The sequence below is a fragment of the Narcine bancroftii genome, chromosome 3, assembly GCF_036971445.1.
Source record: "Narcine bancroftii isolate sNarBan1 chromosome 3, sNarBan1.hap1, whole genome shotgun sequence".
NCBI classification, from domain to species: Eukaryota; Metazoa; Chordata; class Chondrichthyes; order Torpediniformes; family Narcinidae; genus Narcine; species Narcine bancroftii.
In genome coordinates, this window is record NC_091471.1 from 354,050,810 (window position 1) to 354,066,647 (window position 15,838).

The window sequence follows — 15,838 nt, forward strand, 5'->3', positions numbered from 1 at the left end:
TCTCCTGCAAATCTATGACCAGCACCTCCATGCAAAATTGAACAAAATTGCAGCCTGATACTTGAGTCAATTTCTTCTGACAAATGGTGACACGATAATCAGTCCTCCAGTCTTACATCCTGTTGTTCAGGACCCCATTATATGAAACTATCCACAAGCACTAGGATGTTATCATTTGTCTCACGGTCACAAAACCAGAATGTGAAGTCAAGCTCTTTCAAAATCTGATTTTTCAACACACTCCATGTTCTGCAGAGTTTTGTTCCATCGACAACTCTCATTGTTGATGATATTGTTTGTGTCAAAGGATGTACTTTGGACTTTTCCTTGTTCTTGGTTATAATGTAGTCTCAGATTTATTAGTTGTTATGTAGTCTCATATCAGATTTATTGTCAAGAGTACATATATGTCATCATATACAACCCTAAGATTTTTTTTTCTGCGGACAAGGCAGAATTACCACTTATTGGTAGTGGAAAAAAACCGCACACAGCATATATATGAAAACAAATAAATTGTAAACAGATAGCAAATGTAAGCAAACAGACTGTGCAATACAGAATTTTAAAAAATCAATAAAGTGCACAAGAAAGAGTCCCTGATTGAATTTTGTTGTTGATGAATCTGAAACCAGAATGTAAAGCCAAGCTGTTCCTGAACCTGGCGGTGCGAGTCTTGTGGCACCTATACCCCTTTCCTGATGGTAGCAGCGAGAACAGAGAGGGTGTTGGGTGGTGTGGATCCTTGATGATTGCTGCTGCTCTCCGACCACAGCGATCCCTGTAAATTTTCTCGATGGTGGAGAGGGTTTTGTCTGCGATATCCTGGGCTGTGTCCTTTATCTTTTGCAGGGCTTTTCTCTCAGGGGTGCTGGTGTTCCCATGCCAGATCATGATGCAGATGTCAGCAAACTTTCTACCACACATCTGTAGAAATTTCTGGTGTCATACCAAACCTCTGCAAACTCCTAAGGAAGTAGAGATGCTGATTGTTGTGTGGTCTCATGTCATTGATTGTTGTGTTGGCTCATGCCATTGGCTATTGTGTGCTCACATCATTGGTTGTTGTATGGTCTCATGTCATTGGTTATCGTGTTGTCTCATGTCTTAAAACAGAGAACACTACAGCAACCCATGTATTCCTACCAATAAAAAACTATGCCCATTCTTCCTCGTAATCCTACATTTTTCTTTTATCCATGTGCCTGTCTAAGAGTCTCTTAAGTGACCCTAATGTTTCAGCCTCCACCACCATCCCTGGCAAGGCATTGCAGGTACCCACAACTCTCTGTGTAAAAAATATTTACTCCTGATGTCTTCCCTAAACTTCCCTCCCTTCACTTTGTACATATGTCCTCTGGTGTTTGCTATTCCTGTCCTGGGAAAAAGGCGCTGGGTCTCTACCTTATCTATACCTCTCAGAATCTTGTAGACCTCTATTAAGTCTCCCCTCATCCTTCTTTACTCCAAAGAGAAAAGTCCCAGCTCTGCTAACCTTGCCTCATAAGACTTATTTCCAATCCAGGCAACATCCTGGTAAATCTCCTCTGCACCCTCTCCATAGTTTCCAAATCCTTCCAATAATGAGGTTACTAGAACTGAACACAATATTCTAAGTGTTGTCTCACCAGAGATTTGTAGAGTTGCAACATGGCCTCTTGACTCTTGAACAATGGTTCTTGTGTGGTCTTGAGCCATAGAGTCATAGATTGATCACAGACTCGGGTCCTTTAGCTTACCACGTACATGAGAACTGTGAGTGACGCCTAACTGTGATAATCCAAATGTCCTGCATTAAGCTCATATCCCTCCATTCCTTTCCCTTCTAACATCATGTCCAAATGCCTTTTAAATGTTGTCATTTTTCCCATTGCCTCTAGTAGTTTTCCACATTCCCTATGCCCTCTGTGAATCACTTGCCCCTCTAATCAATTTCTCCCCTTTCACCTCAAGCCTGTTCCTTCTAGTTCTGGACTCCACTATCCTGGTGTGGGGGTGCAGGGGGGAAACAACTACCCATAGAACACTACATTACAGCTTAGAAACAGGTCTCTTCGGCCCTTCTAGTCTGTGTCTGATCTATGTCCTTCATAATTTTATAAGCCTCTACAAGGTCATCTCTTACCCTCCAATGGAATGTCCAGCCAATCCAATCCCTCCTTCTAACCGCAGCCCTCCATTTCTGGCAATATCCTGGTCAATCCCTCCTACACTCTCTCTATCGATACCACATCCTTCATCTTATACGGTGACCAGAACTGTCACAATTGTGTTTAATCAATATTTTATACAAGTACATCCTGATTCTTGCACTCAATACCTTAGTCTTTGAAATTCCATTCACTCGATCTTACAAACCTGTGACATCACTTTCAAGGAGCAATGCCCTTGCTCCCCAAGGTCCCTCTGCACACAATGTTTCCGAGGCCTGTGCCATTTCTCTCCATGACCTGCCAATACCCGATTCCCCAAAGTGTATTACTTTTCATTTGTCTGGATGAAATTCCATCTGCTACAACATTCCAGCTGACCTCTGTCCCCCTTTATCTTTGGACGACCATCTCCCCAACCTTCCACTTCACTATAAGTGTCATTTGCAAACTTATTAATCAGAACATCCTCATTCTTTTCCAAGTCACATGCAATAGAGGTTCCAGCACTGATCCCTACGTACACCACCTGCCACAACCTTCCAGTCAGAGGTTGTGACCAGGGTTATGAGGGTCCTTCATAATGTTCTTGAGGCAGCATCTCACACAGGTCTGTAGTGGATGGGAGGTTGGAGCCTGTGATGGACTTGGCTATGTTTGCTACCTTTTGCAGCTTTCTACATTCCTGGGCACATGATTTCCTTCCGAATTTCTTTAGTAAGTTCTCTCCCAAATCCCCTATAAAAAGGACCTGCTTGATACGTATATCCAGAGACAGAAAGAGGTGCATCATCGGAACAGACTCTTCAGTCCACTCATCATTAGCCACCCACTTACTCAAACCCCAATTATTCTCTGCACATTCAAAGCAACTTCCCCCACCCCCACCCTGATCTTCTCATCCACCTGCACAAGGCTCATTCTATAGTTGCCAATTAACCTACCTACTTGCCCGTCTTTGGGATAAGGGAAGAAACCTGGGAGCATCCAGGGTAACCCCTCCTTTTTCTTTGGCTTGGCTTCGCGGACGAAGATTTATGGAGGGGGTAAAAAAGTCCACGTCAGCTGCAGGCTCGTTTGTGGCTGACCAGTCCGATGCGGGACAGGCAGACACGATTGCAGCGGTTGCAAGGGAAAATTGGTTGGTTGGGGTTGGGTGTTGGGTTTTTCCTCCTTTGCCTTTTGTCAGTGAGGTGGGCTCTGCGGTCTTCTTCAAGGGAGGCTGCTGCCCGCCAAACTGTGAGGCGCCAAGATGCACGGTTTGAGGCGTTATCAGCCCACTGGCGGTGGTCAATGTGGCAGGCACCAAGAGATTTCTTTAGGCAGTCCTTGTACCTTTTCTTTGGTGCACCTCTGTCACGGTGGCCAGTGGAGAGCTCGCCATATAATACGATCTTGGGAAGGCGATGGTCCTCCATTCTGGAGACGTGACCCATCCAGCGCAGCTGGATCTTCAGCAGCGTGGACTCGATGCTGTCGACCTCTGCCATCTCGAGTACCTCGACGTTAGGGGTGTGAGCGCTCCAATGGATGTTGAGGATGGAGCGGAGACAACGCTGGTGGAAGCGTTCTAGGAGCCGTAGGTGGTGCCGGTAGAGGACCCATGATTCGGAGCCGAACAGGAGTGTGGGTATGACAACGGCTCTGTATACGCTTATCTTTGTGAGGTTTTTCAGTTGGTTGTTTTTCCAGACTCTTTTGTGTAGTCTTCCAAAGGCGCTATTTGCCTTGGCGAGTCTGTTGTCTATCTCATTGTCGATCCTTGCATCTGATGAAATGGTGCAGCCGAGATAGGTAAACTGGTTGACCGTTTTGAGTTTTGTGTGCCCGATGGAGATGTGGGGGGGCTGGTAGTCATGGTGGGGAGCTGGCTGATGGAGGACCTCAGTTTTCTTCAGGCTGACTTCCAGGCCAAACATTTTGGCAGTTTCCGCAAAGCAGGACGTCAAGCGCTGAAGAGCTGGCTCTGAATGGGCAACTAAAGCGGCATCGTCTGCAAAGAGTAGTTCACGGACAAGTTTCTCTTGTGTCTTGGTGTGAGCTTGCAGGCGCCTCAGATTGAAGAGACTGCCATCCGTGCGGTACCGGATGTAAACAGCGTCTTCATTGTTGGGGTCTTTCATGGCTTGGTTCAGCATCATGCTGAAGAAGATTGAAAAGAGGGTTGGTGCGAGAACACAGCCTTGCTTCACGCCATTGTTAATGGAGAAGGGTTCAGAGAGCTCATTGCTGTATCTGACCCGACCTTGTTGGTTTTCGTGCAGTTGGATAATCATGTTGAGGAACTTTGGGGGACATCCGATGCGCTCTAGTATTTGCCAAAGCCCTTTCCTGCTCACGGTGTCGAAGGCTTTGGTGAGGTCAACAAAGGTGATGTAGAGTCCTTTGTTTTGTTCTCTGCACTTTTATTGGAGCTCATCTACCTGCACAAGGCTCATTCTATAGTTGCCAATTAACCTACCTACTTGCCCGTCTTTGGGATAAGGGAAGAAACCTGGGAGCATCCAGGGTAACCCCTCCAGTCACAGGGATAACGTGCAAACTGCACACCAACGGCACTGGGTGGGGGAGAAGGTTCAGGATTGAACCCAGGTTTCTGGTGGTCCCTAATTTTCTTATTTTTCCAAATCATACCTTTGATAAGCCCCAGATTCAATGGCTACAATGGTAGTTACAGCATGTTCTTGCAATACCGATTACAATTTGTTCTTGCCAAAACATTTGATGATTGTCTACTTTCTTTAAAGTCTCTTCATAAACTTGTAATTGAAGAACATCTTTTTGTCACTTTGTTTCAGTAACAGGAAAGTTGGCACCTACTGTTTATCGCCATAATTGTGCTCTCATTCCCTCTTTCTCAATTCTTATGTGGTAACCTTGACAACACTTTTTCAATGCCATTTTGTTCTAAGGTTCTATTCTCATATTGAGATAAAGGAATGGTCCTGTGTTGTGTTCCTGCTGCAGTCTTTATCAATCTTCCCAGCCTTGGAATTTAGCTTCGGGAACAAAGCCTGGTGGATTGTGACTTTGCTCAAGATGAATCATCAGCTCCCTCACTCCAAAGGCAGGCCCCCAGGCCTCTCCCTCAGTTTGAACACCTTCTCCCCTCTTGAAGCTTTGGCTGTTCCCAGACCATGAACTGGCTGAGAGCCAGAATTCAGAACATCACATACCACAAGACATTAGAGAGGAATTAGACCATTGAGCCCATCGGGTCTGTCCAGCCATCCCATCATGGCTGATTTACTATCCTTTTCAACCCCAGTCTCCTGCTTTCTCCGTGTAACCCTTGATTCCCTTCCTGATCAAGAACATCTACCTCCACTTTAAATATCCCCGATGGCTTGGCCTCCACAGCTGTCTATGACAATGCATCCATAGATTCACCACCTTCTGGGTAAAGAAATTCTTCCTCATCTCTGTTCCAAAGGGATATTTTGTATTCTGTGTCTTCTGGTAATGAACTAACTTCTTTTTTCTTTCTTTGGCTTGGCTTCGAGGACGAAGATTTATGGAGGGGGTAAATGTCCACGTCAGCTGCAGGCTAACTACACAGGAATTAAATTAAATTAAATTCATCAGGTGATGGAAGTTGCTGTGGAAGTATTTCTCCTTACTTTATCAGGGATGTTAGGTGAGAGCAGCATATATCCATTTTCAAATTTTATTATGACATAAAGAGGGGCCATTCAACCCATCTAGTCTATGTCAGGTCACAGGGCAATCCCATTTCCCCAGTAAAGTAATCTCCTCAGATTCCCAATTATTTGTTGACCACCTACACCAAGGGACAACCTGACATCTACTTGCCCTTGGGAGGAGACCCCTGTACCATCCATTGCAGTGACTGTAGAACGTGAAAACTCTACACAGACAGCAGCAGAGGTCAGAATTGAACTTGGGGACCCTGGAGCGATGACGCATTTGCAGCACCGACTGGTCATCTTCTTGGCTGTGAGATTCTGATAGGTCCATCGCTGAAGGACCTCAGTCAATGTAACCGATGAGTGAGGAGGCAAACACAGAGATCGAACCAATGAAGAAGTTTCGCAGGTGATTTACAACACAACTGATTTAATGATTAAAGTCAATATAATGGAAATCAGGATGATTTGCTTCCAAAACAAATTACTTCATTAATTTATCACTCTTCCTTCTATCAATGTGACAAAATGGATAATCACATTAAACTATAGAAGGCTGTTCTGCCCATTGAAACTTTTCCTCAGTCTCGTTCTTCCCTATACCTATTGCAAATGGCCTCTTTCCCTGCCCTAGTTCATCACCCACCACAGTGAGACCCACACCCTTGCCACTCTGCACCTAGACTTGTTTCCCCTCAAATCCTCCTGCTGGTTCTGACCAAAGTTTTACATTTGTGACCCCCCCCCCTCTTAGCTGACTAATCTCATAAATGGGTGCCTGGAATGCAATGCCAGGGATGGTGGTGGAGGATGAACATTAGAGACATTTAAAAGCTTCTTAGGGAGGCACATGGATGGAAGAAGAATAGAGGGTTATGGGGTAGGGAGGGTTTAGTATATTTTTAATGAATACAAGGGTTGGCACAACATTAAGGGCTGAAGGGCCTATGTTAAGTTTGCTATTACCCACTCCTTCTACAGTTCCACAACGCACTCCCTCCCACTATTCCATCCTCACCTACTGACCCTCTTCTAACTCCTGTTCCCAACACTGACCTACCACAACACCCACCCCCCTCACTGAACCACACCTACCCCTTCTCACTGACCCACAACACCCTCACCCATTGACCCACAACACCCACCCCCTCTCATTGACCCATCACAACACCTTCACCCACTGACCCACACCTACCCCCTCTCACTGACCCACCACAACAACCCATCTCACTGACCCACCACACTCACCCACTGACCCACTACATCCACCCCCTCTCAGTGACCCACACACTCTCATCCACTGAATCCCAACACCCACCCCCTCCCACCACAACATCCTCACCCACTGACCCACAACACCTACCTCCTCTCACTGACCCATTGCAACACCTTCACTCACTGACCTACCACAACACTGTCACTCACTGACCCACAACACCCACCCCCTCTCACTGACCCACCACAACACCCTCACCCACTGACCCACAACATTCACCCCCTCTCACTGACCCACCTCAACACCCTCACCTACCGACCCACCACATCCACCCTCTCAGTGACCCACCACAACACTCTCATCCACTGAATCCCAACACCCAGCCCCTCCCACCACAACACCTTCACCTACCGACCCACCTTAACTCCTGATCCTTGCCCATTGTTTCACCCCACTCACATTTCCTACCCTAACGCCCACACACCCACTTAAATCCCGACTCCCGCTTGAGACACCACTCCCAATGATCTTGCCCAAAGCGCCTTGTCATAGTTCATTCCCAGTGGCACAGTGACAGAGGACTTTCTAATCTACAAGCTCTTTCTGGGGGCACACACACATCCTGAACTGATGGACGACATCATCTTGGTGAAAGACGCACTTTGGTCTGCCCGAAATTTGTTGGTCTTCCAGCACATGAAAATATTGGCATGGGAATGTTGCCAGTTGGCACATTTCACACTGCAGGAGTATATCCTGAAGAATGCACCAAGGCTGGACCCTATGGCGAAGGTCCACAGTCTAGAGCAGTGTCTTTCAAACTTTTTCTTTTCATTCACATACCATCTTAAGTAATTCCTTATTAATCACAAAGCACCAATGGCATAGGGATTACTTAAGGAGGTATGTGAGTGTAAAGAAAATGTTTGAAAACCATAAATCTGGAGTCTTACTATGGAGAAGTGTGGACCCAGTGTAACATCGTCTCACATTGAAAGAGACATTGAGGAATTTATGTATAATGTATGCATTGAAAGATGTGCCGCAAATGTACTTAGTGTAAATACTATGAATAAAATATATTTATGATAAACAAAGCAGGAAGGACAGTGATGACACCTTCTGCAGATTAAAACATGAGCCTGCTGTAAGTTAAGAAACATAGTACTGGTTATCTGTCAGACAAAATGTCCCTGACTCCAGTTAAGGTGTCACTGACCCCCCAGTCAGAGTGTCACCAATCTAGTTAGGGTGTCATCGACCTCAGTCAGGGTGTCTCCATCCCCAATCAGGGTGCCACTGACACCAGTCAGGGTCAACGGCAGACCAAGGGTGACAGAAGGACTACTGGTCACGGTCGAACCACTGGTGACGGCAGGACCTCCGGTTACAGTAGGAACAGGCAATGAGTCCCAGGCTGGTTCTTTGCAAGCCCTGCTCTCCTCTTCTCCACCCACAGCCCAGCCCCTGACAGAACTTAGCACCCACTCTGCCCCCACCCACTCTGATCCCAACCACATGCTGGCGAAATTACCCCTGAGCTGGCTTCGGTTCACTTCCCAGTCTCTTCTCTCCATGTTCCCTGGCTCCCGACTTCAGTCGGCTAGGATTTCTCTTTGTCTGTCCGGACCTTCTTTATGTTTAAACACCTCCATCAGCCCCTTTACAACCTCCTGTTTGCCAAGAAGCCTAGGGCATTCTCCAAAATTAGGTCCCAACCACTGGGATATCTTTAATAAACCTCTTCCAACCAGCACCCTTTACTCGATACACAGTCAAGTCATCAAGTTTATTGACATCCGATTGTACAATGAAACAGCATTCTCTGGTCTTTGGTGCAAAACATGCAGACACACAACCAGACATAACACACCTACAGACAAACAATAGATATGCAGGATAACTTTTCATCTATAAAATAAATATGGCTTCATGAATATGAGAGTCTCAGATGGTTAGTGTGACCAGTTCCTTTGGTCGTTCAGCATTTTCACTGCCTGTGGAAAGAAGCTGTTCCTCAGCCTGGTGGGGCTGGCTCTGATACTCCTGTATCTCTAAGGGGTGTAGCTGAAAGATGCTGTGCACTGAGTGGAAGGGGTCCTCAATGATTTTGCGCCCCCTCTTCAGACTACAATCCTGGTAGATCACGTAGATGGGGGATGGGGGGGGAGGGAGACTCCAGTGATCCTCTGCCTTTCCTATGGTCCTGTGAATCGACCTCTGATCCATTCCTTAGTAGAACAATACGACTCTACAGCATAGAAACAGGTCCTTTAGCCCACCTAGCCCGTGCCAACTCTTTATTCTACCATGTCCCTGTTCTTCAGTTGATGGCATCCATGCTCTTGCTACCTCTGCTCAGTGGCTCTTGGAACCAGGTTGTGGAGACAGAAATGAGGTAATGTATGAACTGCCCGTGACACAGATCAATGGTAGACAGATGTGGAGGATGGACTGAGCTCTATGCTCATAGCCTGCCCACTGGGACCTGTCTGAAGTTTCACCGGCTGCTGCACTCTGATAGAGCAGCTCAGGAAACTGCAATACAGACAGGATATCGGAGACAGGCTGAAGCATCTGGGCTGCCTATGGGCCATTCAACAGCTCCTCAGGGGAAGCGACGGAGCAGGGGCTGAAGAGAACCAGAGGAGCAGAATGGCCTCAATCTGTAAACCACACAGCTCATTATGTGTGTCTTTAATTCATATGATTTTTTTTGAAAAGAATGTGTCATAATTTTTAACCATTAAAAATTGATTGCCATCATTTTTGAATATCTCCGGATGTCACTGATTTTGCCTCAGTTCACGCCCAGCTCCCCTGATACATCTGGTCCCCCACCGGCCTCAGTTCATGCCCAGCTCCTCTGACAGCACCTCTCTCAGGCTTTCTGAATCAGGGCATAAATGCTTTCCCTCCTCCACCAACCCATAATTAATAAAAACAACGGACTATTATGACCACAAGCAGTCACACCCTGAAATATCACCATCATCTGTCGATTGAAACCAACATTTGAACCCACAGGTTAAATCCATTCTGTTCAGCAAGAACCTGAACAAAATCAAATCCTCGCCTCAATTCCGCAGCACCCAGGCTAAAAATATTAATTGCTGAGAAAAAGGGACAACTCTATCTCATCAATTTTTAATTTTTACATTGGCCCTTTTGCATTTGAAAGCACAATTCTCATTAAAAAGTCTGGTTACTGATCTTCCACTGTACCAGCGCTTTGAGAGATTATCCTGAACATAATGGTGCACGCAATGATTATTTTATCAGGGAAGATTTGTCCTCCTGTTACTCAGCCAGTTGCACAGTGCACTGAAGCTTCGGTGTAAAATAGAAGAGGAATGATTTGCATTTCTATAGTGCCTCGCACAATCTCAGCACATCCGAGAGTTTCTCGCACCTCTTGAGGCATTGCAGGAAAGCCAAAGTAATTATCTTGTCACCGAACAGTGGGCAGCCACAGCTATTCGTCTTAATAAAGAATTATATTTGGGTAGCGCATTGCTTTGCTTTTGTAACAGAGATACAGGAAATGAAGCAATGTCCAACCAAACACAGTGAGCAATCTGTGCACAGAGAGCTCCCATGGACAGCAATGTTCTATAGGGTGCACCACGGGCAGTACCCGCTGTAGGCATCATAGCGTAGGATGGGAGCTGCTCTGCTCAAGATTGGAGGCTGCAGAAGGTGACGAACACAGCTCAAAAGATTCCCCAATCTTCCCTCCCCTCCACGGACTCCATCTGCACCTCCCACTGCCAGGAAAGGAAAGACTGAAGGACCCAACCACCCCCTCCCTTCCCCGGGCACACTCCCTTCCCCCCTCCCCACCCACATCGGGGAGAAGGCCCATGAGTGTGAAACAGGATTAGAGATGGGTTCTTCCCTGTAGCCATCAGGCTCCTGAAAGATCCCCGCAACAGTGCTAATGCACTGCCCTTGCTTGCACTAATTGAGAGCCAGAACCCCTTGTCTCTGCTCGGACAGATTCAAAGAAACCAACATTACTCTGGAAATCTGAAAGAGGAACAGAAGATGTTAAAATACTCAGCAGGCTGGGCAGCAGCTTTGGAGAGAGAAATGATTTGGTGTTGATGAGAAGACATTGACCTCTTTTTCTCTCCACTGGAGCTGCTCACCTGGTGAGTAACTTTGATTTTGTAGTATTTAAAGGAATCATACCACACCCTGAAGCATCTCGTCCAGCTCAGGGGACACTCAAGATGCTCATTACCAGAAGTGGACGTCTTTGTAGATGATTCACAAAAGATCCCACTTCTCAAATGGGACTTAACCCAATGCCCACTCTTGCCCAGAGCATGATGGGCTAACTGGCCTCCTTCAGTGCCTTGTGTTTTGTGACTCATCTGCTGCCCCTGATATCCCTCCAGCCCTGTGGGATGTCTGTACTCCTCCAATTCTGCCCCCACCAGTCCAGCCTCGGTATTGCAGTGCTATCCTGATCTGTCGGGCAGCGGTCCATAAAGGTCTCCTATCCCAGGGACTTGACACTCTGAGATGAGTCATGGATGCCACCGCAGAGGCCTCCACTGCTATTTCACATCCTCACCACACGAACCCCCTGGTTAAACAGAGGTTTCCCCAAACTCCATGTCATACCACCGCAAACACAGCTAATATGTGCACAAGATGCTCTCAGGACTGTTGTGGGGGAATCTCTTCAATTGAGGGCTAAATATTGGCCTTAGTACATAGGATATTACAGCACAGTACAGAGTCTTTGTCCCACTATGTTGCGCTGGCCTATAAACACCTACTCAACCATCTAATCCTTTCCTACCGCATACCCATAACCCTCTATGTTTCTTACATCCTTGTGTCTGTCGAAGAGTCTTTTGAAGAGTCTATTGTCCCACCGTCCATCACCACCCCGGCATTCCAGGCACCCACTACTCTGTGTAAAAAAAACATATTTAGGACTGGGGAGAACTATATTAAGTAGTTGTGCAATCAGTGACAGGGATCTCCCAGTGGCTAGCCACTTCATTTCCATGCCCCACTCCTTTTCCCCAGTGTCTGTCCATGGCCTCATGTACTATCCCACCAAGACCACCTGTAAATTGGAGGAGCAACACCTGATTTTCCACCTGGGCATTATCCAACTGGGTGGCATCAACATCGATTTCTCCGGTTTCTGCCAACCTACCCTTCATTCTCCCTCCCTTCCCTTTCCATTTGTCTTCTTTCCTCCAGCTCTCCACCCCCTTCCCTCTCCATTCAGAGCCATCTCTCCTCCCCCTTCTTGTTGGTGTGTCCTCCCTCTCTTATCCATCTGTTTTCTCCTGCCTTTGAGATCCTTCTCCTCCCCCTGCCTGAAACATCTTTATCTCTGTGATATAATGTACCCTGATTGACCAGCTGAGCTTCTCCAGCACTGGGTTTTTACTGGGGAGAACTAATGGCTCTTCCACAAAAGAAGGACGGTGGGGTTGTTGTGACTGCAGACGTCAGATTAAAATTACAACGTGGACCAGACCTGTACTTCCTCTGTACTCCCGCAAGAGGGCTGAGCCCAACAGTTGTGCTTGAGGCTCTGTCAGAGGACAGGAAACCATACTGAGCCATGAGACAAATGGCGGACAATGTCACCAAGGCTATGCAGGGTCATCCAGGGACATACCCACCCTGCTGAGACCGTACTCACCAGGAACGAAGCTTCCCTGCACCACCTCTTTGTAGGCCCACCATCCTTCATTGATTTTGTGCGAGTTTTGTTGAGCTGGAAAACAAAACAAAAACTAGATTGGAGTTGGTTTTTAAACAATGAACACATCAGCACATTCTGAGCCGCAGGGATTGTGGAGGACTTTACAGTGCAGACGTGACATGGATCACGGAACAGACCAGCACAGGAATAGGCCCTTCTGGCCCATGTGTCTTTGGTGTGCACAATGCCCGTTAAACTAAAACATGATCCATATCCCTCCATTACCTCCATATCCATGTGCCTAGCAAGCCTCATATTTGTATCTGCTTCCACCACTACCCCAGGTAGTCCATTCCAGAATGTTGCCTGGGTTTAAACATCTGGAGTATGGGGAGAGATTGAACAGATTGGGTCTTTATTCTTTGGAGCGTAGAAGGTTGAGAGGGGATTTGATAGAAGTATTTAAGATTATGAAAGGGATAGACAGAGTGGATGTGGATAGACTATTTCCGTTAAGAGGAGGAAAGATTAAAACAAGAGGACATGAGTTAAGAGTTAAGGCGCAGAGGTTTAGAGGTAACATGAGGGGGAACTTCTTTACTCAGAGAGTGGTAGCCGTGTGGAATGATCTTCCGGGAGAAATAGTGGCGGCGGAGTCAATTGTATTATTTAAGAAAAGGTTGGACAGGTATATGGATGAGAAGAAGATGGAGGGTTATGGGCATTGTGCAGGGAGGTGGGACTAGAAAGGGGTGTTTGGTTCGGTGCAGACTAGAAGGGCCTAATGGCCTGTTTCCGTGCTGTAATTGTTATATATGTTATATATGTTTATATATATGACCCACCAATCTGTGTAAAAAAAATTTGCCACGCACCTCTCCTTTAAACTTTATTGCCCCTCACACACGCCTACCCCGCCCCATCTTTAATGCATGTCCTCTCATGGGGAAAATCTTCTGACTGCCTCTCAGGATTTTATTCATATCAATCAGGTCTCCCCTCAGAGAAAACAATGCCAGTCTGTCCATCTCATACTCATACCCTTTAAACTCATACCCTTTAAACCAGGCCAACATCCCAGTAAATCTCCTCTGTACTCTTTCCAAACCCTCCACACCTTCCTATAATGGGGTGACACAGCAAGAGCAGTACAATAAAGTTTTATATTGCTATTTTCAAAGCCCTGCCCAATTAAACCAAGCATGCCACATGCCTTTTTTAGAAAACCAACTGATCTTTGTGTGACCACTTTCAAGGAGCTGTGGATCTGGATCCCTAGATCCCTCGGCACACCCATGCCTTGAAGAATCCCACCATTAACAGCGCATGTTCCCTCTAATTTTGAGGCAAGAGGTGTCAGAACCTCTCAGGTTTTACGTGCTAACCCCCAGTTCACTGCACTGGAGTGTGCAACAGAGCATTGCAGGCACATTGTGATGAACAGTAAAACTATTGAAAGTAAGAAATAGTTGCATTTCTATCGACCTTCTCACACTCTTGGATGCTCAAAACCCATCACCTAGTCAACAACATTTTGGATGGTAAGTTTGCACACAGCAAAGCTGCCACAAAGAGCAATGTGATTGTCTATTAAGTGTTCTGATTGAAGGATAAATATTCATGGATAAAGGAGAAAGTGTTCCTTCCCTCTCTAGACCATCGACCTGGAAGAGCAGTTTCATCCATAATGCGGGCCTGCGTTGGTAGAGCACATCAGCGGTACAATGGAGGCTGTACGTCCGGCCACCATTCTACCAACTTTGTACAGGATCTCTATCGAGAGCGTCCTGGCCGGCTACATCACAGTTTGGTATGGTTGCTATAGGATCACTGAGGTCTTCCTCCCTCTATCATTGGATCCTCCAGGATTGTTGTTTAAAGAGGGCTCATAAAATCAGTGAGGACCCATTCTACCCCGCACACATCATTTTCCAGCTGCTCTCATTGGGAAAGAGATATAGAAGTAATAGAGCCAGAAGCACCAGACTGAGGAACAGCTTCTTTCCGTGGGCAGTGAGACTGCTGAACGAACGTTGAACTGCTAAAACAACTCACAAAGACTCCACTATTTATTAATAATATCTATTTTAAATATATGCATTTATATATATGTAAAAAAACACACACAAATGCTGGAGAAACTCAGCATGTCAACCAGTGCTTTTATGTAACAAAGGTAAAGATACATCACCAAAGTTTCAGGCTTGAGGCCTTCAAAATGTTGATGAAAGGCTCAAGCCTGAAACATTGATGATCTCTGATTTCTGCATATATATGTATGTACAATATATATATATATACATACACACACACACACACACACACACACACACACACACACACACACACACGTAAAGGTAAAAATAAAAGTTAAGGTTCCATTATTGTCACATAACATACACAAAATTCTTTAACCTTTGTCTACGTAAGGAAGACAGAGAATCACTTGTCCAGCGCCCCTCACAGAAACCCACAGTATCTTGTGTTCCTAGGCGGTCAGCCCTCCAAGTATTGACCAGGCCTGAGCCTGCTTAGCTTCTGAGATCAGACAATCTCAGGCGTATTCAGGCTATTAGGCTTATTATCCCCTGCTTGCCACTTCGCTTTTACAAAAGACCCCAAGTAATACCTGTTTTCACTAACCGAAAAAAAATTCGAAGAGGATTTTCGCATTTTAGAAAAAAAGGTGAAGAGTGAAAATAGTTTTCAGCATTTGTTTTGCAGCGAGCCCGTTCTAGAGGCAGCGCGCACCACGAGCAGCAAGAATGGCGCCGTCAAGCTCCTTTCCGAGGATCTACACTCAGCATCCAGCTGCCATAGCTGTGTCTGTGAGCATCTGTAGATGACACTCTTCCTCTCTCACCTACACCCCAATCTCTGAAAACTCAGCCTAATATACCATCACCACCACCTCTCAGCCTTCCAGTGTGCTTGCAGTCTTCCCGATTCTGGTAAGTGAAACTACACTGTACATACATTATTTCTACTTTATATAGGCTGTGTATTTGTATCATTCCTGCTTTTATTAAATGTTAGTGTTATTTTAGGTTTTATCGGTTATTGGTATGATTTGGTGGGTTATTTTGGGTCTGGGAATGCTAAAAAATGTTTCCCATATAAAATAATGGTAATTGCTTCTTCGCTT

General features: G+C 46.0%; 1 protein-coding gene across 2 annotated transcripts in view; it reads right to left on the reverse strand.

Moving 5' to 3' along the window:
- ca10a (carbonic anhydrase Xa) overlaps positions 1–15,838 on the reverse strand; it is a 113,694-nt gene that overhangs the window by 56,963 nt on the left and 40,893 nt on the right. For both annotated transcript variants that reach the window (XM_069929899.1, XM_069929898.1), the window contains one exon: positions 12,691–12,765. In XM_069929899.1, coding sequence (XP_069786000.1) covers positions 12,691–12,765 — 75 coding nt within the window. The remainder of the gene's footprint in view (positions 1–12,690; positions 12,766–15,838) is intronic.